Source organism: Rattus norvegicus, chromosome 4 (assembly GCF_021556685.1).
Source record: "Rattus norvegicus strain SHRSP/BbbUtx chromosome 4, alternate assembly SHRSP_T2T, whole genome shotgun sequence".
In the NCBI taxonomy this organism is placed as follows: domain Eukaryota; kingdom Metazoa; phylum Chordata; class Mammalia; order Rodentia; family Muridae; genus Rattus; species Rattus norvegicus.
In genome coordinates, this window is record NC_141537.1 from 170,033,507 (window position 1) to 170,059,943 (window position 26,437).

A 26,437-nucleotide genomic window follows, 5' to 3' on the forward strand; every position below is an offset into this window, starting at 1 on the left:
CTTTGGCAGGGGACCAGGGCTTAGTTCTGTGCACATCAGGTGGTTCCAAACTGTCCTTATGTCCAGGTCCAAGGGATCTGACATCTTCTGGCCTCCACAGACACTGTACAACATACTTTACATACAGACAAGTAGAATATCATATCTTGGGATGAATATATATATTACATATATATGCAGACATATATATATATAAATATGCAGACATATATTATATAGCTAAGTAGTTATATAGTATATAGTTAAATAAATGCAGAAGACACAGTAAGTAGGGTGACAACAAGATTGTAATTGTGCAGGACATGATAGTCTTCAGAGGCTGTGTCCAGAAGAGTGAAAAGGGCAAGGAAACAGAGAGGAAGGGACAGGAGAGAGGAAGGGGACAGGACAGATGTTTCATTGAGAGCGTGTCTAGTGCTCTTCTGGGCCCTTCGGGGCTGTGCTGAGCAGGACGGTCTTCAAGGTTGTCTCTATGCTGTTTCAGGTAGCTTTATAATCCTGCATCTTGTTGTGGGGTTAATGTAGCTCATGGGATGAGATACTCCTGGCTGGGATCAACAGTCTGCAAAGGAAGGATGGGATGTTGTTAGCAACTTTGTGAGCCAAATATTATCATTTCACTATCATTTAATTCTTTGTTAGCTAAACAAACAAACAAACAAACAAATAAACAAACCTACCAAATTGTTCTAGTTTCATTCCTGTTGCTGTGATAAATATCCTCACGAAAACCAACTCAGGTGACGAAAGGTTTATTTTATCTTATTCCAGGTTGATGTCAAGGAGACAGGAACTTATAACAACTGGCCAAATCATACCCAAGGTTAAAGGCGGAGAAAAATGAATGCATGTTCATTGCTTATTAACTTGTGCTCAGTTCTATTTCTCCTCTTATATGATCCAGGACCACCTGCCTAGGGAGTGGCACTGCCCACAGTGGGCTGGATCTTCCCACACTACATTGAGTGATTAATACACCCCTCTACAGATATGGCCATGAGCCAAACTATCCTTTCTTGAGGTTCATTTCCCAAATGATTCTAGGCTGTGTAAAGTTGATACTGGGAACTGTCACACAAACCTATTTATATCATGTTCCACTGTTGGTCATTGTCATTAGACTTTGGGGGAGGGGGGAAGGAGGAATTTGAAATGCGTCCAAGAAACTTTTTAACTGTTTGCAGGAATGGCTAATTTTTTTTTTCATTGTGCAAAAGTTTCTTATCCCTCAACTCTCCTCTGCCAGGGTTAATTACAGAAAACGACAGGTTGCTATGTCCTGATCTAAGTGCCATTCAGGGTGACACAAATTCTCAGTTATAGATGGGAGGGCAGAGCTTAGCCAGTTGTCTCATAAAGTTCAGTGAACGAGTAACTGAAGAGCGATTTTTACTCTGAGATTTCTGATCCCCACAAAGAAAGAGGTTTTCCCCAATGTGGTATTTTTGGGCTTTCCAGATCTGACTGTGTTTGAGCCATCACAGCTCAACGTGTCCAGCATGATGTGTGACGTCCAATCTACTCAGGAGCACTCCCTCTGCTTTTGCCTCAAAGGATTAAAATTGGTTCATCCATCTGGGCTTACAGATGGTGACGAGACCCAGCCGTGTTCTGAGGATGGCCTGGGCTGTTAGGGGTAGACAGTGATTCACAGGGGAAGTCGAGGATGTAGGGGATGGATTTAGATCGCCGACACTAAAAACAGACTCAACATTCACTCGTATTTGCAGTCTTCCATTGACACTGGCGCGAAGGTTAACCAGCCTCCCCAGTATCATATGGACTTTCTGTATGACTTGGTCTTTCCTAGGAAGACACAGCGAGGTAGAGGGAATGGAGACCAGTGGGTTTGAACTAGGCTCAAAGGGGTCTCTCCTATGCCATCCTTGTGTGGCTCAGGCCTGCCCTGCCTGTCCTCCCTTGGGTCAGAAAGGTCATTGAACATAGAGCCAGAAGACAAAGGGGAGAGTGCTTGCCGTGTTCTCCTAAGTGAATGAGTGGAGCACATTTACCTGCAGCTGAATGGGAGTACCATGTGCAGTTAGTGCTACATCCTCCTGAGCTCCATCACTGTCTCGGGCTGAAAGCCAAAGGAGGGAAGGGCTGTGTTAGTGCTGGAGAGTCACCGGGACTGTGAGGAGGCTCAGTGGCTTGCAGAGAGGCTCTTGTGGCTTTAAAAGCTACTTGGTTGTCGCAGCTATTAAAAGAAAGAACCCAATGGGTTTGTTCACTCATCCATCCATTCAATCCCTCATCTGGTATTTTGAGACAAGGTGCCCTGTGGCCTGGGCTGTCTTCAAATTCACTATGTTGCTGAGGCTAACTTTGAACTCCTGATACTACTTCCAGCCCTCAAATACTGAGATTACAGGAGTGCACCACTGTATCCAGCACTTGAAATTTTTGATTTAAAAGAACCTTTTTTTTAAACACTTATGAGGAGGGTTGTATAAGGATAGAGCTTATATATTTAGGAGAAGCATATGGGCATGCAGTAACTGCAAAGGTAGGAGAACCATCTTTAATTTTTCAGAAAAAAGGGCACGGCCCTGGGATGGAATGGCCACTACATTGGCATTAACAGTGACCACTAAGCTATACTCTCAACAGCGCCCGAAGGCTGACTTCTTTACAAGATTGGATTCATCTTCATTATTGATCTTTGAGACGGGACCTGCTCTGTAGCCCAGGTTGGTTTAGAATTTCCTGTGTAATCTAGACTGGCCTCAGAGTTATGCTGACCTTCATGCCTCAGTCTCTTGAGTGTTTGGTTCACAACAGTGTATTACACACACAGATCGATTTGGATCCAAATCTTAAAACTGGATATTATAAATAATAAAAATTATTTTCAGGGTTTGCCTAACATTGGAAGGCAATGAGTTTGAGTCCCAGTACCACAAAAATGGGCACCTAAGGGATGTACGTGACAGACACAGACACAGACACACACACCCACTCACACACACACACACACACACACAGAGAGAGAGAGAGAGAGAGAGAGAGAGAGAGAGAGAGAACCTTAGAGAAATATTATATTGTCACAGAATAACTACACACAGTCATTTGTTGAGCGACAGACTTCTCAACAGGCAGTGACCTCTCTGAAGGCAGGAACTGCTCTGTGTCTCTGGCCAAACACCTGCTTCATACATGTTCATGTTTGGGTGGTCGTAGATGTAGCAGCATCATTAGTGGCCACACTTTAGGCTGCGGTGCTGGGAGGTTAGACCCTAGAGGAGGTCAGCTTGGTTCCCCATCTGTGTTACCCACTCCCATCTTCTTTGTTTTACCCCTGTCCTCTCTCCCTGTGTGTCAAGTCTTCAACCTTTCCTTCACGTCGCTTCCTGATGGAAATGGAAAGAAAGATCTTGATGCTCATAACAGCAAGTCTGTTCTGAAGCTTCTTGAGGATGCAAACAGTCAATGTCTGTGCCAAGCTCTTAGGTTGGGACATACAGGAAAGAGTGTGGGAGTTATACTTTGTATGTTATTGATAGTGGCATAGTTATGACTGACCCTGACAGCTTCTGCCTACTGACATTTTCTAGAGGGGTTGGATCCTATAATGTAGGGAATGCACGTCTTTACTTCAATGTAGGAAGACTGGGTGAGTCCTTGGTTTGACCTTTGGGACTCCTTCACACTCATTCTCTTAATAAGTAATTTCATCCTTACATTCCCACCAGACTGGGTCAAAAACAACAAGAGCCCAATCTATCTATTCATTTCTAGTTATTGGCCACAGTTCTCTCTCTCTCTCTCTCTCTCTCTCTCTCTCTCTCTCTCTCTCTCTCTCTCTCTCTCATCTCTTCCTGGTCTATAACTCTTTTTAAAAGGAGATTTTTTAAAAAATTAATGTTATGTACTTGTGTGCACATGCACACAGATGCAGGCGTGTGCTGAGGTGGGGGTGGGGTGGGGTGGGGAGAGCATCATCAAGCCTCTGGTTTGAGTCACAGGTGCTTTCTCGTCATTTGATGTGGGTGCTGGGAACTGAAGCTCAGTCCTCTGTAAGAACAATGTGTGCTCTTAAGAGCTGAGCCATCTCTCCAGCTCCCACCTACAACTATTTAAAGAGTGGAATAGTTTTTGTTGTTGTTGTTTTATTGTGAAACAGTGCTGTGTTAAATATCTGTTCCCCCTGTATGCTAGGCAAGCACTCTACCCTTAAGCCATATCCGGGCTCTTTTGTCATTTGTTGAATGTTTTCATTACTATTTCCTGTGTTGGGCGGAGGCCCATGTGAGCATGTGCTACAGCATGAGGGCGGACGTCAGAGGACGTGGGGTTGCTTCCCTCCTTTTATCAAGTAGGTTCTCAGGAATGAGCTCAAGTGGTCAGGCTTAGCAGCAAGTGTTTTTACCCACTTACTTATCTCACCAGTTCCTAAATGTATTTTTAAGTTGTACATTAGAGGAGAACCATGTAATGTTTATATATATATATGCATACACATAATATATATATACATTATAAACAAGCAAATTATATGTATTTGTTTGTTAAATTTTGTTTGTTAAATCCCAAGTTACATCTATCTATCTATCTATCTATCTATCTATCTATCTATCTATCTATCTATCTATTATCTATCTTGTTCAAATCTAGGAAAACATATTTCTTTAGCCAATTCTTTTTTTTTAAGATTTATTTATTTTATGTACATGAGTATACTGTCTTTAGACACACCAGAAAGAGGGCATCAGATCCCATTTCAGATGGTTGTGAGCCACCATGTGGTTGCTGGGAATTGAACTCAGTATCTTTGGAAGAACAGTTAGTGTTCTTAACCAGTGAGCCATCTCTCCAGCTCCCTGAATCAATTATTTATGGTGAAAAAATGTTAAATTTTTATTCTAGATTAAAAACAAACTGGACGACACACAGTACAACTTACTGTGTAACAGGAGGCCAGAATTTCTTTCTCTTACAAAACTCTAAGTTGGAACGCATTCACTGGCTTTCCCCCCTGTGTCCCTGTCCACTAGACTCCCAAGCTTCTGGGAAGCTCTTTTCTGTTCCCAACTGCTGTCACAACCTGGATTCTGTCCCCAGATTCCACTGCAGAAGGAGAGAAACCACCTCCTGAAAGTTTTACACACACACACACACACACACACACACACACACACACACACACACACGTCCAAATGCACGCACACTATAGAAATAAATAAAAAAATTGAAAACAACAAACAACAAAATACAGAGTTATAAAAGGACTATACCCAACACAAGTTGGTATTTCCAGGGAAGCCCAAAGGGTCTAATGTTTGCAGAACTGGCTTTCTTGTGTCTTGCTTACTTTAATATTCCTCGAGTCATTTTTACTCTGTTCAGTCATTGCTTAACGTTATCCCAATACCTTTGAAAATAATCACTCTAGGCTCGTGCGTATCCATCCAAGCACTGGGAGAAAACTGCCCAGATTCCTTTGAAGATGGGGGTCTTGCTGTCCGCAAGCTTGAGATGAACGATATTCTATGGAGTCTACAGTGGACAAAGCTGGTGATTGCTGCAGGGGGAGCAGCCCTGTGTGAAGACGAGAGCTGTGCCTGACATTCTACCATGTTCATGATCTCTGCAAGCCCTCAGTGTGAACGACTGCTCTGTTGATTTGGAAGGATTAGCTATCACCGAGGAGCACAATTATTCTCAAGTTCACCAACTTCAACTAGAAAACAACGTAGCCCACCGACCAATCAAATTAAAGAGGCGTATGTTAGGACGCTGTCATCCCAGATACATACAAATGAGTTAATTAAGCGCAAACATAATTTATAAATGGCTTCTTCACTCATATTTTACATTTTAATTACTTCACTTATATACACACGTTCTTCGGCACTATTCTTGGGTATCTTTGCGATAGTGTTCCCAGTGCCTAACAGTATGTTGAGCTTGGGAAATTTTAATCAAATGTTGTGAGAATATGTAGATATGTTTGTGGCCCACGTGAAGCTGAGTATGGGCTATATGAGTGGAGTTCAATCACGAGGGAGACAGAGGTAGGAGGGTCAGGAGGTCAAGGCTATCCTGAGCTATATGGAACCCTGCCTCAAAAAAAAAAAAAATCAAAACAAGTGAAAAAATAAAGAGTCTTATTTAAGCCAGTGGCTTAAAAAATTCTACCAATAGATAGCTGTATGTGTGTGTGTGTGTTCGAGTATGTGTTCATGTACATGTGTATATGTGTGGAGCCCTGAGGTCAACCTTGAATGTTGTTTCGTAGACACCATTCACCATGGTAATTTGTACATGTTATGGTGTGTTTGCATGCACACATATACAGGGGTGAGAGACTGACACTGAGTACCTCCTAGATCACACTGCACCTTATGCACCGAGGTAAGGATTCTCCTTTAACCCAGAATTTCCAATTTGGCTAATCTATGTAGCCACCTTGCTCCGGGGATCTCTTGTCTGTCTCTGCCTGGTGAAGGCTGGCATTTGAAGGCCGCCATGTCTGGCTGGCGTTTCTGTGGCTGCTGGGGATCTGAATTGTGGTCCTCACAATTCTAGGACACGTGCTTTGTGTGATGTCACATCTGGTTGTTTGGTTTTTTGTTTTTGTTTTCCAAGGTCATCACATTCAGGTCTTCCCGCCCACGAACTAAGCACTTCACCAACTGAGCTATTTATGCAGCCCAGTGGAGAGCTCTTGGGAACACATTTACAATATAGATAAAGCTTCCCTGCGCTCTGCCCTGTAGCACACGACTGATTGCATTTGTATCCAGATATTGTCCTGTTCTAGAATTAGGCCCATAAGCTACTCGAGTGCGATTTTAAAGCATGATCTTTCCAAAGCCTTCCAGGAACTGGATGGACTCTTTAATCCCCCTGAATGATCAGCAAATCCTTTGCCATCTCTTATTTTTCCATTTAAAGTCAATCCTTCATCCTTTGGTTCAAGTTCACTGTAGCCTGTTTTTAGTTGGAGATGTAAAGTGGCAGAACAACTGCCTCCCACGGAGATGTCTTCACACATGTGAGATTCTCTGGCTAACCACCCCTGACTTCCTTTTCTCTCAGCTGCATAATCCTGGCTTTATAAGCCCAGCTGTAAATCAAATAACCATGCCGATGAAGCCGCAGTTGCAAACAGCGTGAGTCAGAAGAGTCACGGGGCCACCGTGTGCCTCACGGACCTAACAAAATGCCATGTTTTAGGATAGCGCTGAGACAGACAGAGCTTGGATCGGCTATGAGAAAGGCGCATAAAACTTAAAACTACCAACTCAGTTTTACTGTCCTAACCTTTCCACACACGTCTGACGCTAAAACCCTTTAATCATCCCTGTGGTTTTCCACAGAGCCTCCCCAAGTGCCCCACATGTCTCATTAGTGGATCACAGACCCGTGTCAGTGGCGGAGACAGATGAGGCTGAGAACAAGGTCGTGGCTCCTCTCTCTCGCCACACATCTGTTTAGTTCGACTGTGATTGCTACTTCAATAAACACCATCAGCGGCCAGCGAGCCTGCCTTCCAGCTGCTTTCACAGGATGATGCTTGCCATTTCCCAAGGTGCTGGCTCCTGCTAGCACCCTACGCCTTCTAGTGTACCTGAATTACTCGCTTCGTGTTCTGATAAGCGCGTTTTCCTAGGTGACTTAAGTTCTGATCTAGTCTCAGGCCTGAATGTTCAGGTGACTTTACCCTCTCTTGGATGGCAATTTGCAATTTTACAAAACTACACTCTTCATTTCTTCCCCCACAAATGACTCCGGTAATGACTACTATCAGCAGACCATTTCCTGCTTAAAATGGAGTTCTTCTCTTTTTTTCTTCTTTCCTTCCTTCCATCCTTCCCTTCCTTCTCTTTCTTCCTCTCTCTCTCTGTTTTTATTATTATTATTATTAATTATTATTATTATTATTATTATTATTATTATTATTATTATTTTGATTGTCCTTGAACTCAGAGATCTGTTTTCCTCCTGGCTCCCAAGTGCTGGGATTAAAGGTGTGCATAACCATCACCACCATCACTACCATCACCACCACCACCACCATCACCACCATCACCACCACCACCACCATCACCACCACCATCACCACCATCACCACCATCACCACCACCACCACCATCACCACCATCACCACCATCACCACCACCACCACCACCATCACCCATCTGAGGAATTGGATTTTTCTAATCTTGATTGGATAATAGTTTAGTTATGACCAAATTAATTATCAAATACTTCTGCAAGCTCTGAGGCTTTTCCCTCATAACACTTCGTTCTTGAGACCATCTTACTATGTACTCCATGTGGCCATGAATTCATCTCATAGCACGGGCTGGCCTCAGTCTTTGTACTGGCTGTCTCGTCTCAGCCTCCCAAGTACTGGGCTTAGGAGTTTGTTGTTCCACTCCTGGCAACACTTGAAATGTGTTTGTTGGAGACAGAGTGGTACCCTCCCTACAACTTTAAACACATGCCTAACATTTGGGAGGACTTAGAATCAGGGTTATTATAAGTGAGCTTTGGGATGATATGGTACTGTAAGAACTTTTCTGTCTCAGGGATTTTGTTTTTTGGGATTTTACAACAGCAACAACAGCAGCAGCAGCAGCAGCAACAACAACAACAACAACAGCAGCAACAAGGAAACCAGCACCTTTCATCCAATCTTCAAGCGGGACCTATGGAAGGAAGTTTAAGGAATGGCAGACTCTGCAATCCCCCATAAACCTCAAGGGCCTGACAGGAAGCAGCCACAGCAATGCCTAATTTTGTAGGAAGGATGTATGGTGTCAATTTCCGACTGTCCATCAACCGAACTGAAAGGAACTAATAGATGCATTTATCTGGACAGGATTTAATTTGAATGTGTAATTAGCTGTTGATAGCAGCTCAGAAAGTCACATACTTGAAAGGAAAGCTTACGATAAACGCCTTTGAGCCCGGCAAACATTATGTGTCCCATATAATAGATAAAATAGCGTCTTTGTTACACAACAGAGAGAAAGTGGGGGAAATCAGTTGTCTATTAAGACACCCAAACTGATGTAAAGCTATGCCGCTGAGCTCTGAATGATGTCAGATGTTTCCTAAGAGCAATTAAAGAGCTTTGACACAGTTCCAGAGAGCTGAAATTAGCCACCATTTCCCCCAGGTTGATGGGGACCAAGCATCTTTGGTATCATGGACAGTGTCAACCCCTAACAAAACAGAGACAGGTGGATCGGTTTTATATATGGATAAACATGTGACCTCAGATTATCAAGAGAACGTCATGTAAGTAGTTTCCTGTCTACTAATGATCACGCATCTGAGTTCTTACTTAGAATTCAGATTAAATGGTCTTTCTGGTCGCTGTTTTGTAATAGAACCTTGTAAGATTATTATTATTATTATTATTATTATTATTATTATTATTATTATTAGTGAGATAGTGAATAATTTGTAAAATAGAAACCCGGAAGTTGTTGAGCTCCGTGACTCTCAAGAGCGATGGTTCGCACAAATGAGTTTTACATTTACCTGGACAGGTTAACTTTTCAGACTTAAACTTTTAAAATGTCAGTCACTTTTGCCAGGAACTACATTGGAGCTTGATAAACAACAGGTCTGAACTTAGCATGACCCGATCCATGCCTAATCTAGGGTTGGTTAACTCATTTTATTCTGGTTGTTTACGTTATCGATGTTTTCGAGACGCTCATGTAGCTCAGGCTGGTCTCAAACTCTGTGTCACCAAGAATGACTTTGAACACCTGATCTTATTATATCCTTCTCTCTGTGTGCCACCTTGCTAGCTTAGTTAACTCCTTTTAGAGTGGCTGGTGTCTTTGGCCAAGCTTCCAGCAACAGTCACACCTTTTCCTCGAAAACCTTCCATTTCTTTGGTCCTGTTCTTTCCAAATAAAGCCTATGTTTTGGAGGATGTAGTTTCCATTTGGTTCTAGAAGGCTTTGTCTCTATACTTGACATGACTCACCCAAAAGCTGACTTTTGCCTTTGCGATCCCTCTAGGTTCTTGCTACCTATCTAGTTCCCTCCCTGCCCCAGGCCCTCGGCCATGTACCTCTGGTGGGTTCCTGGTTCTCCATCCTGAAGCTGCGTTGGTAGACGGGGACTTGGCAGATGTTGCCTTGAGGAGGACACTCCTGCCTACATGATCTGTAGAGGATGCTCATCTCAGGGATGATGTAGAGCAGCAGGAAGACCCAAGCGTTGGTGACCAGGCCAATGCAGATGACCGCATCATCCCATTGGGGCTGGCGCTGGAGCTGAGGGTTGCCTCTCATTAGCATGGAGATCCACACCACCCAGATGATGATGGAGACAAGCACGGTGGCAAAGATGAGCCTTCCGTGCTGTTTCCAGTTCTCACACGGGCCACAGAAGGTGGCCTTGGAGACGAAGAACGTGAGGGCCATCAGGAAGAGGACGTAGATCAGGAGGCAGACAAAGTCCACGTTGAGCTGGTACGGCGTCATGTGCTCGAACATCAAGCCTCTGGTCATGATGAGGGTCACGTACTCTATCGCAATGATGGTCTGCAGCAGGCTGACCCCGATAGCGATGAACAGAATTGTTGTCCAGCAGAAGGAGACTCTACCCCGGACCAGCTTCACCAGGTTGGAGGCATGAGCCAGGAGGCAGGAGAAGCAGATAGCGAAGAGAACCCCAAAGAGGAAGTAGCGGACAGGGGCAGTTTGCTGGTTGAGCTGGATGATGAAGGCAAAAGTAAGTGCAAAGAGCCCAAGCACGGCCAGCAGGAAGAGGAACTGGGTGGGAAGCACGTTCCACTGGCTGCAGTCCTGCACCCTCCGCATGAGGAACAGAAAGGCCAGGAGTAGCAATATCGTAACCACTATGCCGATCACTGCCAAGGACTCCAGAACAATGGCCCACGGCCCCTCATTGTCACAGAAGAGGTAATAGTCTTCTGTGGACTTCACGCAGTCCTCATACATGGTGACTTATAGGTAGACCTCACGAGAATGGACGTCTGGTCTCCTGTGAGGAAAAAGGTGAAGAGAACGAGTGACTTCGTATCCACCCACGAGAATGCCGACTGGCACTCTCCAAATGAAGACACCTGAGCATGTGCAGGGAATGGCTTTAGGGAACAGTCACCCAGATATTGGAGAGTTAGACTATCCACACTTACCTAAACACCAGTCTTCCTGGGTGGGATAAAGATCTGCTGGCTACAAATAGAGTCTACAAAGATAGGAATGCCACCGCCCGTTAACCCCAAGTTTATTGCTTGGTATCACAGGGTACCAAGGAAGGAAACAAGAAGGCTGACCTAAACCCTTCAAAATTAACTCAGTTCCATACTCTGCAGGGCAAAACCAGAATGGTCTTCACTTGGGAATTCTTGATAATTCGTCTATTCTCATATCATAATTCCCAAAGGCCATTTGAAGGCGAACAGAATAGTCTTATCTGATGGGTGGGATTCGAGCTGTCTCTGCCTCCAGAAAATCAATGCATTCTTGACTGAATTATCTCAAACATGGATGTTCTGTTTAAAGCAGTCAGGGGACCCATGGCTCCAGCTACATACGTAGCAGAGGATGGCCTTATCTGGCATCAATGGGAAGGGAGGCCCTTGGTCTTGTGGAGGCTTGATACCCCAGAGTAAGGGACTGCTAAAGCAGTGAGGCAGGAATGGGGTGGTGGGTGGGGGAGCACCCTCATAGAGGTATGGAGGAAGGGGATGGGATAGGAGGTCAAGGGGGAGTGGGATGGGATAGGAGGTCATGGGGGAGTGGGATGGGATAGGAAGTCATGGGGGAGGGGATGGGATAGGAGGTTTTCAGAGGGGAAACCGGGTAGGGGTCGACATTTGAAACATAAATAAATAAAATAACCAATTAAAAAATAAAGCAGGCAGGCGAGCCATATTCCCCAGTAATTTTCATGACTCTCTCTTCTTTCATTTTAATTCAAGTCAATCAAATGCAAAGGGCCATTATTAAACATCTGTCATTTGTTCACCAAAAGAGTATACAAAATGCCTCCTACCTTCTAGTAACTTTTACAGATATTTAGCACTAAAATTCCTGACTTATCTGAAGTAGCCTAGAAAAATAACCCTATATCGATTCTGGTAAAAAACAAACAAACAAACAAACAAACAAAAAAACAACAGCAGCAAAATAAACAAACATATAATACCCCATTGCATTAGAATACTCCCAGCCTTAGTCTCCTTTAGCCATTCCAAATTCATGGGCAGGAGTGGTCATCCCGGTTCATGGCTAACACCAAGGGCCCTGGACTGACTTACCTCCTAAGTCTACTCCGGAAGCCTCTGAGGCTGTGCTGGTGTAGAAGCTGTGACTGCAAATGAGTAAGGAGGAGACAACTTCAGGTGCTTTAATCTCTCCTCAAATGGGCGGAAGGACCTGCAGGACCTCACTCAGGTTCCAGAAGTGTCTATAAAAAGAACCGGAAGGACAGAAAGACACACCTAGTCCAGTTTCATGGCAACTTTTTAACCCAGATTTCTTTGGTGAGAACAATTATTTTTTATTTACTGCTGACCAGAGGTGCCTTGGCCCCAGAGAGGTGTGACTTTAGGGAAATCTCCTTAAACTATATCCCAGTGTGCTTAAGGTCTGTTGCAGAGGCTTCCCCCAAACTCTGATCTTAATCCTAAGAGTCTGAGGAGCTTTCATTCAACAAAGCGTCCGGGCTTTCTCTGGGGCGTATAGAAGTGTAATTTTACCTTCCTTGGCCTTCACATAGGTGATGGTGGATAAAACTGTGAAATCAGATGGAATCCTTTTTCCTGTTCTTTCCTTGTCTTTGGACAATCACTCCTGAGGCCCTGGCCGCCCCCTCAGACTGAGTAGGCTCTTTCCTGGACCAACCATTCTTACTATCTCCCAGGACTTTGGCTGCTATCTTATCGCCTCCATCCCCATTAACACACTTGCCGTGGGTCTCATTGCATCTGGGAATTAATAGGTTCAGAAATGAGGGAATTCCTACGATTCCACCAGCCGACACCGAAATAACATACTCATGCTTTCCTATGCTGACATAAGCAAAGCCTACAAAGCGACCCTCTTCCCCTCCAGTCTCCTTTGTGTCTCTTCCCATTTTCAACCTGAAGACCCCACCGGGCTTGGTGTTGAGATGCCCTGTGGCCTGACTCTACCCTTTCCACCCTATCAGTGCACCCAGGGCTCCAGACTGCAAGGCTTAGACAAATTGACTCTTTTCAGAGCCTCAAAAAGAAGACTCACCTGCTCAGTGCCCGTTTTGAATGACCCTTCACCTTTATTTCCACGCACCTTGTTTCTTCCCCAAGCTCTTTCTCTACCTCTGAGGTTTGGCTCACCATGCCTCCTAGACTCTTCTTGCCTGTCTGGCTCATTCCAGCCCCCACTGATTCTCTTCTACCGAACTCTACAGTACCTAAACATACATTCTATTCAAAATGAAAGAAATCCTAACCTTCGGGTCCCAGTTTATGAGTTTATTTGTCAAAAAAGTATAAGAGTAAATAATAAATGAAAATAAATGACTAACAATGAATAAGAAATGTGTCGACATGAGCCAGGCTATGGTGTATTCCTTTAATCCCTAGCACTTGAGAGGCAGAGGTAGGAGGATCGCTGTGTTTACTGTTAGCTTAGTCTACAGTGTGAGTTCTAGGACAGCCAGGGCTACACAGAAAAACCTTGTCTTAAAAAAAGCCAACCAACCAATCAACCAACGAACCAACTAACCAACCAACCAACCAACCAACCAACTAACCAACCAACCAACCAACCAACCAACTAACCAACCAAGTAACCAACCAACTAACCAACCAACCAACCAACCAACTAATCAACCAACCAACCAACCAACCAACCAACTAACCAACCAACCAACCAACCAACCAACCAACCAACTAACCAACCAACCATTAAAAATCTGTGAACCTATCAGTATGAACCTCCCTTATCTGCGTGAACCTCACTTCCTTGATTAGGTTCAAAGCTGCTTGTGTATCAGGGTCTTCACCATAGCATCTGGTCCCATGTGGAGCACCTGTCAGGTGCATGGCTTGATGAAGTGGGCGGGTCTAATGTCTCTGAGAAGATTCTTTTTCACAGTGTGGCTTCCAGCATATGATCTGTAATGGAGACTGCCTATGAAGACATCAGACCCAGAGCTAGCCCTCGACAGGTTCATGCTGGAATGTTTCTGTCTCACAAGTCTCCTTGATACAAAAGAGGCCATTTTCTCTGCTGAGAGAAGAGCCTCCAAGGAAGATTCATTTGCTTGGACCAGCAGTGTTGCCCACCCTGTAACTGTAAGGCTAAATCTTGTAGGAAGGGAAAGGGGGCCCTGCAGAGGATAGGATGGATTCCTGAGAATCCACTCAGCAACTCTTGAGAATGAGATTCTGCCACAGACTCGGGAGATGTCTCCATTGAATTTTTCCAGGTGAACTACATAGGTGACCTCTACCTCCCTGCCCTCCTGCCAGTTAGTCATGGCCTCTCTCTTTGTTGTATGGAGAGGCCTCCTGACCTTGGGGTGGCTTTGAGGCAGGTAAACTAATGGGTTAATGACCACAAAGCCCTTTGAGCACCTTAGATAAAAGGACCTGGCCTAAGTATTAATTATTGTTGTTTAAAAAAAAAACTATGGTGATAGAAGGAGGGCCCGTCTGTTGTCAGGCCTGGAGGATATGAGGGCCCATTTTGCCGACACCCATCCAGATTACTCATGCCTCTTTTGTTTCTTTTGGCTTCTGTGTGTTAATACCATCAGAGCAGATGGCTTTGATGAACCAAAATACATCGACTACAGCCAGTCCATTAAAAATGGAGATACAACAGTCAAGAGGCCAAGCACCTTCTGCCAGAAATAGCTCTCTTCCAGGAAGAGACTTGGGGGGTGGGGGCTGTGAGTACTCACCTGGTCTTACCTCTCATTCAGGGTGAGGTAGCCACCACTGTGACAGAAGAGCTAAAGAATAAGGAAGCAGAGGTCTAGACAGAGGAAGGCAGAGACACGAGGCATGGCTGTCAGAGGAGACAGCCAGGGTGTGTGAACTAAAGCTCCTGAAAAGGAGGTGTATGGCAGATTCTGGCTGACTGATTTAGAACTTCAGGACTGTGCAGAGATTGGAATGTTGCAACTCCAGAGGTCTATCTTGGGCTAGTTCTAGCTCTAAGGAATGGCCATTCCTTGCCTACCTGTGTGTCAGAGCTAACATCTAGTAACTTATAGATAAAAATCTTTTGGAATGCATTAATTTAGCAGACCACTAACTTCCACCAACTGACTTCCACCACCGGAAAGCTCAGGTGGCATCTTGGGCCTATAGGAAAGCTTTCCTATTGATTTCCCCATACCTACCGATGAATTTTCTTTTTAAAACTTGTCTTCAGGTTTATTGAAAATATGGCATAACGGGTTAATCAGCTTCACGTGGTGTTTTGAAATTCATCCCAACTGTAGGTTGAGTGACCTGGAGGTTAGACAGACAGCCAAAGTCCAGAAGCTACAGCACTTTCTTGGTGTCAGGGTCTGCCTCAATGATCTCCTGATCTAGGGTTGAGACCTCATGAACACAATTATCTCTCCCCTCCCTCTCTTCTTCCTGCAACTTGACAGAGATGCCTCTCACAGGACCTCTCTGAATCCGCTTCATCAGATACATACATAGCAGCTATCTTGCTCCGAAGTTTTCTTTGCTGAGAATGATGCTGATCTCTTTGCACACACGCTTGTGGGTGTGCAAGTCATTACCCAGGCTCGTGTAGTATTTCTCGATGATGACCCGGGCCACCTTCTTCACAGTTTTGGTTCGAATGCAGCTCATGTTGATGGGTCTTGGTAAAAGAGGGAGCAGCCCTACCAATGAATTCTAAACTTGTCTCGATTTATGACTTTCTTTGTCCTATAAAAGTATAAAAACTTCATGAAATTGCTTCCACACTGGAACATCTGGGGAAACCTAAATCTGGGCTCCTGGGTCACAAGCACTCAAAATGGCTCCTGAATAAACTATCTCTTATTGCCATGAAGATGAGAGTTGTGGCTTCACTTGGGCACTCCCAGTTATGTCCTCATTGTAGTCTTTTTTGGTGTTGTTTTTGTTTTCTTCAAGACAGGGTTTCTCTGTGTAGCTCTTGCTGTCCCGAAACTCACTCCATGGACCAGGCTGGCATCAAACCCAGAGATCTACCTGCCTCTGCTTCCCAAGTGCTGGGATTAAAAGCGTGTGTCACCGCTGCCTGGCTGAGACTCAAGTCTTTAGATAGGACTTGTGGATCATGACTAGAGGAAAGGAAAAAGAACCAGAGTGTGAGAATAAACCACGAGCTCCTAGTCCTACTGAGACTATGATTGGTCGCACAAGGATAGGCTGTGACAGGGACAGCTTGGCCAAGAAAGCACTGTTTGTTCTTTAGTTTGTCGATATCCACAAGGTACAACTGGTACGTTATAGATGAAAAGCCCCTACTCCCCAGCCCCCCATGCCTAGCATTTATTTGATGCTCTGTGGTCACCATCTTGAAATTCTTAATGCCCTTGTCTTTGGATTCGTGTTTGGCCAGTGAAATGGGGTGGACCATGATGCATGTGTGTGTTTCTTTTTTTTTTTTTTTGGGTTCTTTTTTTTGGAGCTGGGGACCGAACCCAGGGCCTTGCGCTTCCTAAGCAATCGCTCTACCACTGAGCTAAATCCCCAACCCCCATGTGTGTGTTTCTTTAAGTCATTACTCAAGCACGATCTAGTTTCCCAGTCTCCTCCACAGACAGGTTCTTGAGAACGTCGTCAGTTTACTGTTAGTGCCCCGGATCAGCCAGCTTCCCCAGTTCTGCAGAGGAGCACCAGTTGGGTCCCCTATCTGCAGGGGTTCGCTGTGATGACTTCAAAAGGGGTGCCTCTGGTGCTCTCGGAAAGGGATGCTGACAGCTGGTTCTATGCAGTTCACACTGAAATTATGCAGTTGTCCCTAGGCGTCTCATTCTGATATTTCTCATATAATAATCTATAAGCCTATATCAAATTCTCTCAGTGTGTGCATACTACACAGTTATAACTGTGTGTACTGAAGTTTTGAAGGACCACAGCAACTAGTCTGGACTTACAAACGTTAAAAACCAGCTGCGTCTCATTCGTGAATGCCGCAGTATTTTAAAAGCTATTCATTTCTATTTTATTTTGAGAGCAGGGTCTTGCTTTGTGGCTGGGGGTTAGGAGGGGGGCTTCACTCTGGATCCTCCTGCCTCAGCCTCCAAAGTGCTAGGATTTTAAGTGTAGGTCACGAGACCTGGCTGTCAGGTTCCTTTGTGAAAAGTTAGGTGCTGGAGAGATGGCTTAGCCATCACGGTCACTGGCGGCTCTTCCTGGACACAGGTTCAGTCCCCAGCACCCATGTCAGATGGTTCACAACTTCCTGTAACTTTAGCCTTTTCTGGCCTTGGAGGCATGAGTATAAGCATAGCATACGTTTTTCTAGATACATATTTAAAATCTTACCAAAGGAGGAGACAGCTATTCTTAAGTTCTCTCTCTGGCTTTTGACGATTACAGTCTTTCAGTTGCCTTAGCAACTTCTTCATAATGAGTTAGATTTGTTTTTTAAAAGAATTATGTATGTATGTATGTGTGTGTGTGTGTGTGTGTGTGTGTGTGTGTGTGTACACACACACACACACACACACACACATGTTCTCAGAAGCCAGGAGAGGGCGGTGGATTCTCTGGAGCTGGAGTTGGAAGCTGCCTGACATGGCTGTTGGGAACCAAACTCCAGTCCTGTGCAGGAGCAGCAAACACTTGTAAAAGCCGAGCCACGTCTCCAGCACAGCCCCCTCTCTGGTCGCTTTGTTATCAGCAGGGAGAAGATGATATGAAAAATCTGCCGGTGTTCACAGTCAACCGCTACGCCCAGGAGGAAGAGGCCGACCCTACTGAGTAAAACGTTGACTCGTAAAAATTTAATTTTACCGAAGTGACCTTCTGAAAGGGGATGTTGATAAAGGACTTAATAGAAGAAATTATTTAAATGCAATCTTATGAACTGTGCCGGCCATAACAAAAACAACAGATAACATTAGGTATAATAAAATTCATATAAAAGGAAGGGTAAAAGCTTCAAAATAAGAAAACACACTGTGGTGGCATGATATCCCATCAGTGAATATCCCACATTTCCAAAGGAAGCACCCCCAGACTTATTACTAATTTCTACCCTGTCAATTTCTATTAACGCAAAAGTCTTGTATCATCTGCCAGGCTGTATACTGGGGTTACACAGCTGGTAGTTTTTTTGTTTTTAATTCATCTCTGATGCATGAAGTGGTGCACAGGGCTTTTGATGATAAAATGATAGATCTGCTGATGAATTAGGCAATCAGTCATCAAGTTTGCATTGTCTTTGGTTTGAATGAAGCAATGTTCTCTATACACTTAGCCTGGTGTGGAGCCCGAGGTCAAAGGCCAACAAGTACAGAGGATGCAGTTTTGCACAGACTCTTAGACCAGACATCATGAATGACATGAACAATCTTTAAACGTATTGCTTTGTTTAAATGTGTCTTATTCACATCTTACATTTACGTTACTTATAATCTCCTAGTTTAAAAACCTCATTAGAGACTGTATATTTAAAGTAACACACACACACACGCACACACACACGCACACACAGGAACTACAGAAATCCACAAGAAGTAAGGCACTTTAAAACATGACTCGGAGCCACTGTTAATTCATGTTAGGCTCTGCTGTTAAGACAGATTTTACTGATGTACTGGAATCAGATGAGGCGCCAGCACACAAAACGTGCAGAAACCTTTGGTTCTGATGTTGGAGACGGCCATATCCTCTCACCACATGGTCTGATTTCTGCTTTTCACAAGAAAAACAGTAAGACTCAGGGTGACACCCACACCACACAAACGCAGAATTCAGAGCAAATGATTTTTGCTAGAGAGATGGCTCAGCAGTTAAGGGTGCACACTGATCTTGCAGTAGACTCGATCTCAGTTCCCAGAGCACACAGTAAGCAGTTCTCAATCACGGAGAACGCCCTGGCTTGGCCTCTGTGGCATCCTGAACCATGTGCACATAAACATGCATGTGCGCGCACACACACACACATACACACATATGCACACATGCACACACACATACACACACATATGCACACACATATGTGCTCAAGCTATGTCAGCAGGTCATAGTGGCTCACAATGTAATCTCAGCATTTAGGAGTCAGAAGAATTGGCGTGAGTTCAAGGCTAGCCTGGGCAACACAATGAATTTCAGGCTAGCCTCCCTGTCTCAAAAGATCTGTTTGGATGTTGGACCCGGCCATATCCTCTCACCATACAGTCTCATTTTGGCTTTTCACAAGAGAAAAACCAAACCAAACCAAACCAAACCAAACCAAACCAAACCAAACCAAACCAAAGCAAACCAACCAACCAATTGGACAAAACTCCCAAAGACACATAAAACAAAATTATTTTGCTTGATAAACGTGTTTGGACATGGCATTTGGATAATAAAAATGCATATTTAGGTGGTATTCATATAAAATCACAGGGATAAACAATGCTATATTTTAATATTCCAAGCACATTTAAGACTTTCAGAAGACAGGACAGTTTTCAAGATGGCCCCAGTTATCTGACATTCTGCCTGCTAAGAGGGGGCTTCCAGTTGTCCCCTTAAATCTAGGTCAGCCTTAAGGATTCGCCCATAGTCACTAAACACAGTGGGGAGTGATAAGCCTAAATCCCCAGGCGAGGCGGAAGATTTACAGCATCTGTAAAGCATCTTGGATTACTTGGTCACCAAATGCTCTCTCCTGGGATACAGCGGCTACACACACCGAGGTCCACATTTAGGTTCTCTGGTCAACAGTGCCAGCTGAGCCCAGCCTGCCGTCACCAAAGCAAAGCCTCCTGGGAAATTATGCTGCTGCTCTCTCTGTCCAGTTGAGTCTCTGAGCTGAGTTCATGTTCATGTCAACATGAGGGAACTCCCTGCTTGGCTGTGGTGCTAACTTTCATGTCTACAGAGTTCCTAAACAGCTTTGCCAAAGCCAGAGGCTTTTATCCTTATGGAAACGGATGGACCCACCAGCACCAGCGTTTCCCGAAAGGGCGTGTGCTCTGAAGTGTTAGAGATGTCCTCGTAAATGTTAAGATTATAGCTTCTGTGTCTTCCCTAACTGTTGCAACATACAGAATGGGACAGACAGTCAATGTGAATGAAATAATTAGATGTATTGTTTATATTGTTGTAGCATTTTTCTTTCAGGATCTCAGTGGTTATTATTTTTTTTTTTCAGAAGAAATAAGAACATCTGAGTCGAATGTCCATTTTCTTTTCAGAATTCCAAGTGAATAATTGAATTAAACTTGGAGGGCAGGAAGTGACTTCACTGAATCTTTCCAATGAAGCATGTTTAGATTAATATCAATGAAAAATTCCCAGCATTACAACCATCACTAGCAAATCCCTGTAGCTGACAAGCATAGCAATCTACTAGGGTGGAATTTTGGATTTTCAACCTTGGGTGCACTTTTAAAGGCTGAACAATGTCACATCTGACCCAGTCTTCAGATATCCCACTGAAATAAGTTTGCAATCAGGGCAGGATTTCTGTCCCCTATAAAGATGGTGGCTAAACTCCCGTTTTATGTTAGAGCTGCGAGTCACTTAAGGACGAGAAGTTCATTGTCTGGCAAATTTATCATTCCTTGATAAATTTGTTTAATAAACTTGATAAAGCTTCATAAATTTGATAAACCTCGAAGGGGGAATCTTTGCTATCAACTTGACTGAATTTGAAATTACCTGGGAGACACACCTCTGATGTCATTGACAGCATATCTAGCCAGGGCTAACCAAGTAGAGACAACCCACCTGGACCGTGGCTGGCACCATCCCATAGGCTGAGTGAGGTTCTGGGCTGCGTAGGAAGGGAGAAAGCGAGTGGTGCACCGGAGTTCATCTCTCCTTGCTTCCTGCCTGTAGGCTCCATGCGGCAGCTGCCTCACGTTCCTGCCACCATGCCTGCACACCGTGCTCCCAATATGAGAGCTGACCTAAGCCCCTCCTCCCTTAGGTTGCGTCTGTGGGTGAAACAGTGATGGAATTCTCTGTCAAAACTTCTGGATGGATAAGGGTGCTGCTCCTTCTGGGGAGAATTTTCAGTAACAGAGAACAGTAGGGAACAGGAGAGGAGAACATTACCAAATCTGGCATCAGCACTCAGGACAAATGCCTGGGGGAACCTGCTAGCATATTGCCACCAAGACAGCCAGGCCAGAGACCTGGGCACAGCAGAGGTTTCTCCCACCCACCCCCGTCTGACCCCCCCACTGTAGGCATTTTTGTAATACAGGACAAAAAAAAAAAAAGGTAGTAATCTCAGTTAGAAGGACAGTGTGGCTGTCCTCTGAGAGGCTCTACCCAGCAGCTGACTGAGACAGATGCAGATACAGTCAATCATTGATGGAGGTCAGAGACCCCTATGGAAGACTTAGGGGAAGGATTGAAGGAACTGAACCCCATAGGAAGACCAACGTTGTCAACTAACCTGAACCCCTGGGAGATCCCTGAGACTAAACCACCAACCAAAGAGCATCCATGGGCTGGTCCAAGGGCAATGGCACATGTGTAACAGAGGGCTGTTTTGTCTGCCTCAGCGGGAGAGGATGTGCCTAATCCTGTAGAGACGTGATGCCCCAGGGAAGGGGGATGCAGGGCGTGTGTATGTGGGATCAGGATGGGGAGCAGCATTTGGAATGTAAATAAATAAAATATTTAATAATAAAAAATGAACAATTTGCCTTCTATTGTTTTCAAGGGTGAGGTGCTTTCACTATTGAGAGGTCCTCATGTGTTTTGTCCCCTGTTACAGTTAAGGTCCAGGGCAAGGATTTTGGAGGACACAGGACATAAATATATTTCAGACTGAAGCAGGTGAGGGAGACCCCAGTTCCAGGGCCAGCTTCTCCGTGACTGAAAAATCATAGGACGATTTATCAACATCATGTAGATTACTCTTGCTGGGGGTGGAAGAAAGTATGGGGTCCCGACACCCCAAGCCTGCTCCACCAGGAGTCTCTTGTGCCTCAGGTGACAGGAAAGCCACACTTATAGTTGCGGACATAATAACTCTTAAGAGTCAAGTCAAGGGGGCTGGGGATTTAGCTCAGTGGTAGAGCGCTTACCTAGGAAGCGCAAGGCCCTGGGTTTGGTCCCCAGCTCCGAAAAAAAAGAAAAAAAAAAAAAAGAGTCAAGTCAAGCATGGTGGTTGGCATCTATACTTCTAGCTACTGGAGAGGCTAAGACAGGAGGATTGCTTGCCTTCAGGAGTTCAAGACCAACCTGGACAACATAGTGGGGCCCACTAAAAACAACAAACAAAAAACAAACGAAACCTTTGGGGCTGGAATGATGATGGCTCAGAAGGCAAAAGTGCTTGCTGCTATTCCTGACGCCTGAATGATCTGTGGAACTCAGGTGGTGGAAAGAGAGAAGCAACTCTCACAAGTTTTTCACACGTGAGACAAGGCATGTTCCTCCCCCCCTCCCCCCTCCCCTTCCCTTTCCCCTCTCCTCTCCCTTTTCCTTTCCCTCCCCATTTCTCTGTCTGTGTCTGCCTGTCTCTCTCAATAAACAAACACAAACAAATAATGTTAAATTAACAGAATCTCAGCCTTCCTGATGTCTTTCTCTTCTTTCGTATAAAATGTCTAGTTCATCAGGACATCCCGCTGTGTCAGTCTTCAAACTATAAGCATACTCGTGTCACTTTAACTGGTTCAAGTGACAAACACTCCTCATTTGTTTAGCTGTAAAGGGCGCCAGCTGGTCATTGGCTCGCAGTCCTGTGTTCCCAGTTTCTGGCTTAGTCCTGTTATCGTGGACCCTGATTCAGCAGCAGAGGCATTCCCGGGTTGACTAGAATCACTTCACCCTGTGCTGGAATCCCGGAATGGATCTGTTTTCCATCAGAGAACACTCAAATGCTTTACAGCAGCACAGCAGCCTCAGTCCTTATAGAACCTCTTCTTGGTCCTTACATGATCTTCCCTGGCCTGTGTTCCCCTCTACTCCCTGTGGAGCCCCTCCCAGCCCTTAGTCACCAAGGTTCATCTTACTCCCAGGCCTTTGCACCGGATGGTTCCTCAGTATTTAATTTATTTCCACATGTCCATCTGTCCAGCTGTCCATCTGTCCAGCTGATTCGCTACCATCCTGCATTCTTTTCTACGAGGTCTCAGCTGACCTCATGAGTAAGACTTACGTACCACTCTCTTCACAAACCCGAAAGCCACACCCTCTCTTCCTCTGCTCCACTTTTTAATTTTGCTAGAACACTTAGTACTTCCTAAAATATAACGCAGTGCACCCCATGCAGGTTTCCTCCGCACTTGCTGTGCCAGGGTTTGTTTTGTTTGTTGATGTATCTGATCACCGAGAGCTGTGCTTGGTGCACTGGAAGGGCTGAATAAAAGTTTGTGAGACAAAAAAAATGATGAGGAAAAATTCAGACTATTTTAGGCCAAACCATAGAACCAAACTTAAAAAAACCAAACCAACCAACCAACCAAACAAACAAACAAATAAATGGTGAGCTTGAATATGCTTGGCCCAGGGAGTGGCACTATTAGGTGTGGCCCTGTTGGAGTAGGTGTGGCGTCACTGCGGGGTGTGGGCTTTAAGACCCTTGTTCTAGCTGCCTGGAAGCCAGTCTTCACTTAGTTGCCTTCAGATGAAGATGCAAATCTCTCGGCTCCTCCTGCACCATGCCTCTGGATGCTGCCATGTTCCTGCCTTGATAATGGACTGACCCTCTGAACCTGTCAGCCAGCCCCAATTAAATGCTGTCCTTATAAGAGTTGCCTTGGTGATGGGGTCTGTTGATAGCAGTAAAAACCCTAAGTAAAACACAAACAAACAACCCCCCAAATCCCGATAAAACAAAACATAAAAGCCACACCAAAAGCCAGGAAGTACAGCGGAGTGGAGAAGCGTATGAGCAGGGGATTGACCAGTTCCACAAGGTCTCCCCTGACTGGACGTGTGGGTGGAGCCACAGCCGCGTCATGAGTTTGCGATCCAGGAGAGGGTTCAGGCTGTTCCTCACCACCCCCCATGGGTATTTGGTCTGCCGTGTTCCCCACTCATTTCTCCATTTTACTCAAGAGCCTTTTAGAGGAGATGGGGTGGGGGTGGGGCTGGGGGCTGGGGGGCAGCGGGGGAGGATGAGGTACAGCAGCACGGGGGACTTTGCCAGGTGAGGGAGCCGTGCAGCCTTAAGGAAAGCTGATTTCTGATTATAGCGACGTGGGGGAGATGAATGCCTTCTGGGAGTGTGTAGCCAATTGTCTCTTCCCAGGCTGATGTCCAGCATTTCGATTCTGGTAATCAGGTAAATGTTGGCTACAGGAGACCCTGTCTCAAACAAACAGTTTGGAGTGCCCAACACCATATAGATGGCAGAGGCAGAGTTTGCCCCCTGGCAGACGGACTGCCAGGTTCACACTCCTAGCCACTTGGCAGCGCAGCTCTGGATAGGCGAGAACGGGTGAATGAGGCAGGGCGTGTGCCCGCCGGTGAGTGCGATGAAAGGCGGGCTAATCCTCCTGTATAATTTACTCTGTGGCTCAGTGTCTGCCTTATAAACCCTGTGTCCCTAGGGGATGCGCCTTGGATGTAGACGGACAACTCTGAACCCGAGCACCCGGAAGCAGCACTGATTCCCAGCAGTGGTCTGACTGCCTGGTCTTTCCTCCCTCTCCCTCTGTGGACAGCAATCATGCTGACAGACCCTCCACTGGTTCTAGGACGGGCTTCTGAATGACGACCCAGCCATATCCAGCTGGCCTCAACCTTGTTCTGTGGCTGAAGATGAGATCTTCCTGCCTCCCCAGTGCTGCATAAATCCTCATACCGGGCTAGCCTAGGGCATCTTATTGAACCTCCTGGTGAATCTGTAAATGGAATGCAGAGAGCAGTGTCTGTGGCTTTCCTGCTGCGTAAAATCAGGTCACTTATTTAATGAGCAAGGATCTAGGACACAGCGAATGCCCCTCCATAAGTTTTAGCTACCAATATCTCATTTTGTTTTTCTTAAAAAAACAACCCTGATATTCATTGATTTTATGTGTATGGATGTTCTGCCTGCGTGTATATGTTTGCACCACGTATGTGCCTGGTACCCTTAAAGGTCAAGAAGAGGGCATCTAGGATTAGAGTTACTGACAGTTGTGGACCACCATGTGGGTTCTGGGGACCAAACCCGGGTCCTCTGCAAGAGCCACAAATGCTTTTAACGGTTGAGCTCTCTCTCTAGTCCCTTGCTTTGTGTTTTTGAAACATGGTCTTGATATGTAGCCCAATTTGGCCCGGTAGCCTCCTGATTGTTGGCAACACCTGGTATTAGTTCTTTTAAAAAGTCCAATTGATAATTAATAAAATTATGTACTGTGCACAAGACTCTCTCTCCCTGTCTGTCTCTCTGCCTCTGTCTCCCCCCGTCTCTGTCTCTGTCTCTGTCTCTGTCTCTCTGTGAGTTTGTGTGTGTGTGTGTGAGTGTGTGTGTGTGAGTGTGTGTGAATGTGTGTGTGATAGATATTCCAGGCTATATTCAAACTCTCTATGTAGCTGAGGATAACCTTGAACTCCTGATTTCCTTGCCTCCACCCCCTCAGTGCTGGATACAGGTGTGGACCACCATGCCCAGTCTATGTAACAATGGGGATAAAATCCAAGGCTTCACAAATGCTATGCATTACTCTACCAATCAAGTTTAGAATTCCTAGGGGAAGCAGCTAGTACTGGAGGAATCAGGGAAAACGGAAGATGCGAAAGCTGGACCTTGGGCAGGTAGAGACGGATAGTAGATTCTAGCATCGAGAGCGGAGTGAGTCAAGTTGGGCAGGAGGCCCTGTGGGAGCACGTTAGAGGAACCCCTGGCTACCCTGCTACTCTTGGAGAATAAGGGACCCAGGAGAGAGGAAGAGACACCACGCTGGGGCCTGAGTCTAGTCACAAGCTGAATTTGAAAAGAAGATCTACTTGTCTCTGTGTGTCCATGTTTGTCTGTATATGTATATGAGAACGCCCACAGAGGCGAGACGAGGACTTTAGTTCCCATGGAGGTAGATTTACAGAAGGCTGTGAGCTGCGTACTGTGGGTGCTGGGATCAGAACCCCGGTCCTCTCTGCAAGAGCAGCAAGTGCTCTTAACCACTGAGCAATCTCTCCAGCTCCATGAGGTGATTTTTTTGGTGAAAGTGTAGCTTATTCACTGCAGAGACAAGACAGTCTTACAGTTGGGTTCTGTGAAACTCATCACAACCAACACCAATTCTTGCCCCACTCACAGGGCACTGTATCATTTCTACCTTGCTAGCTTGGTTCCTGACGCTGTGTTTGTGGCTATTGTTTGGGCCTTTCCCCAGATTATTC

General features: G+C 45.2%; 1 protein-coding gene and 1 pseudogene across 2 annotated transcripts; both read right to left on the reverse strand.

Moving 5' to 3' along the window:
- Window positions 1–268: 268 nt before the first annotated feature.
- Gprc5d (G protein-coupled receptor, class C, group 5, member D) lies at window positions 269–21,319 on the reverse strand. Of its 2 annotated transcripts, XM_087658948.1 has the most exons (5): window positions 21,206–21,319; window positions 20,876–21,084; window positions 12,263–12,411; window positions 10,043–10,980; window positions 270–562 (listed from the first exon to the last, which is right to left on the reverse strand). In XM_087658948.1, exons 4-5 carry the CDS (start codon window positions 10,935–10,937, stop codon window positions 555–557), a joined length of 903 nt encoding a protein of 300 aa, XP_087515074.1. In that variant the 5' UTR covers window positions 10,938–10,980; window positions 12,263–12,411; window positions 20,876–21,084; window positions 21,206–21,319; the 3' UTR covers window positions 270–554. The 2 variants fall into 2 exon arrangements, with proteins under 2 accessions (NP_001102724.1, XP_087515074.1); NM_001109254.1 differs by lacking the exons at window positions 20,876–21,084; window positions 21,206–21,319 and adding an exon at window positions 2,013–2,080 and having other exon boundaries at window positions 269–562; window positions 12,263–12,364.
- On the reverse strand, window positions 15,377–15,831 carry Rps17-ps7 (ribosomal protein S17, pseudogene 7; annotated as a pseudogene).
- Window positions 21,320–26,437: the final 5,118 nt, after the last annotated feature.

Bases quoted from the DNA above. Each gene is read 5' to 3' on its own strand.
- Gprc5d (NM_001109254.1), bottom strand. From the start codon at position 10,937: ATGTATGAGGACTGCGTGAAGTCCACAGAAGACTATTACCTCTTCTGT. The intron at 2,081-10,042 runs GTACATGGCCGA...TTTGGCTTTCAG, and splicing joins GAACCAGGAACCCACCAGAG to CCCGAGACAGTGATGGAGCT. The intron at 563-2,012 runs GTAAATGTGCTC...CTTCCTTTGCAG, and splicing joins GTACTCCCATTCAGCTGCAG to ACTGTTGATCCCAGCCAGGA.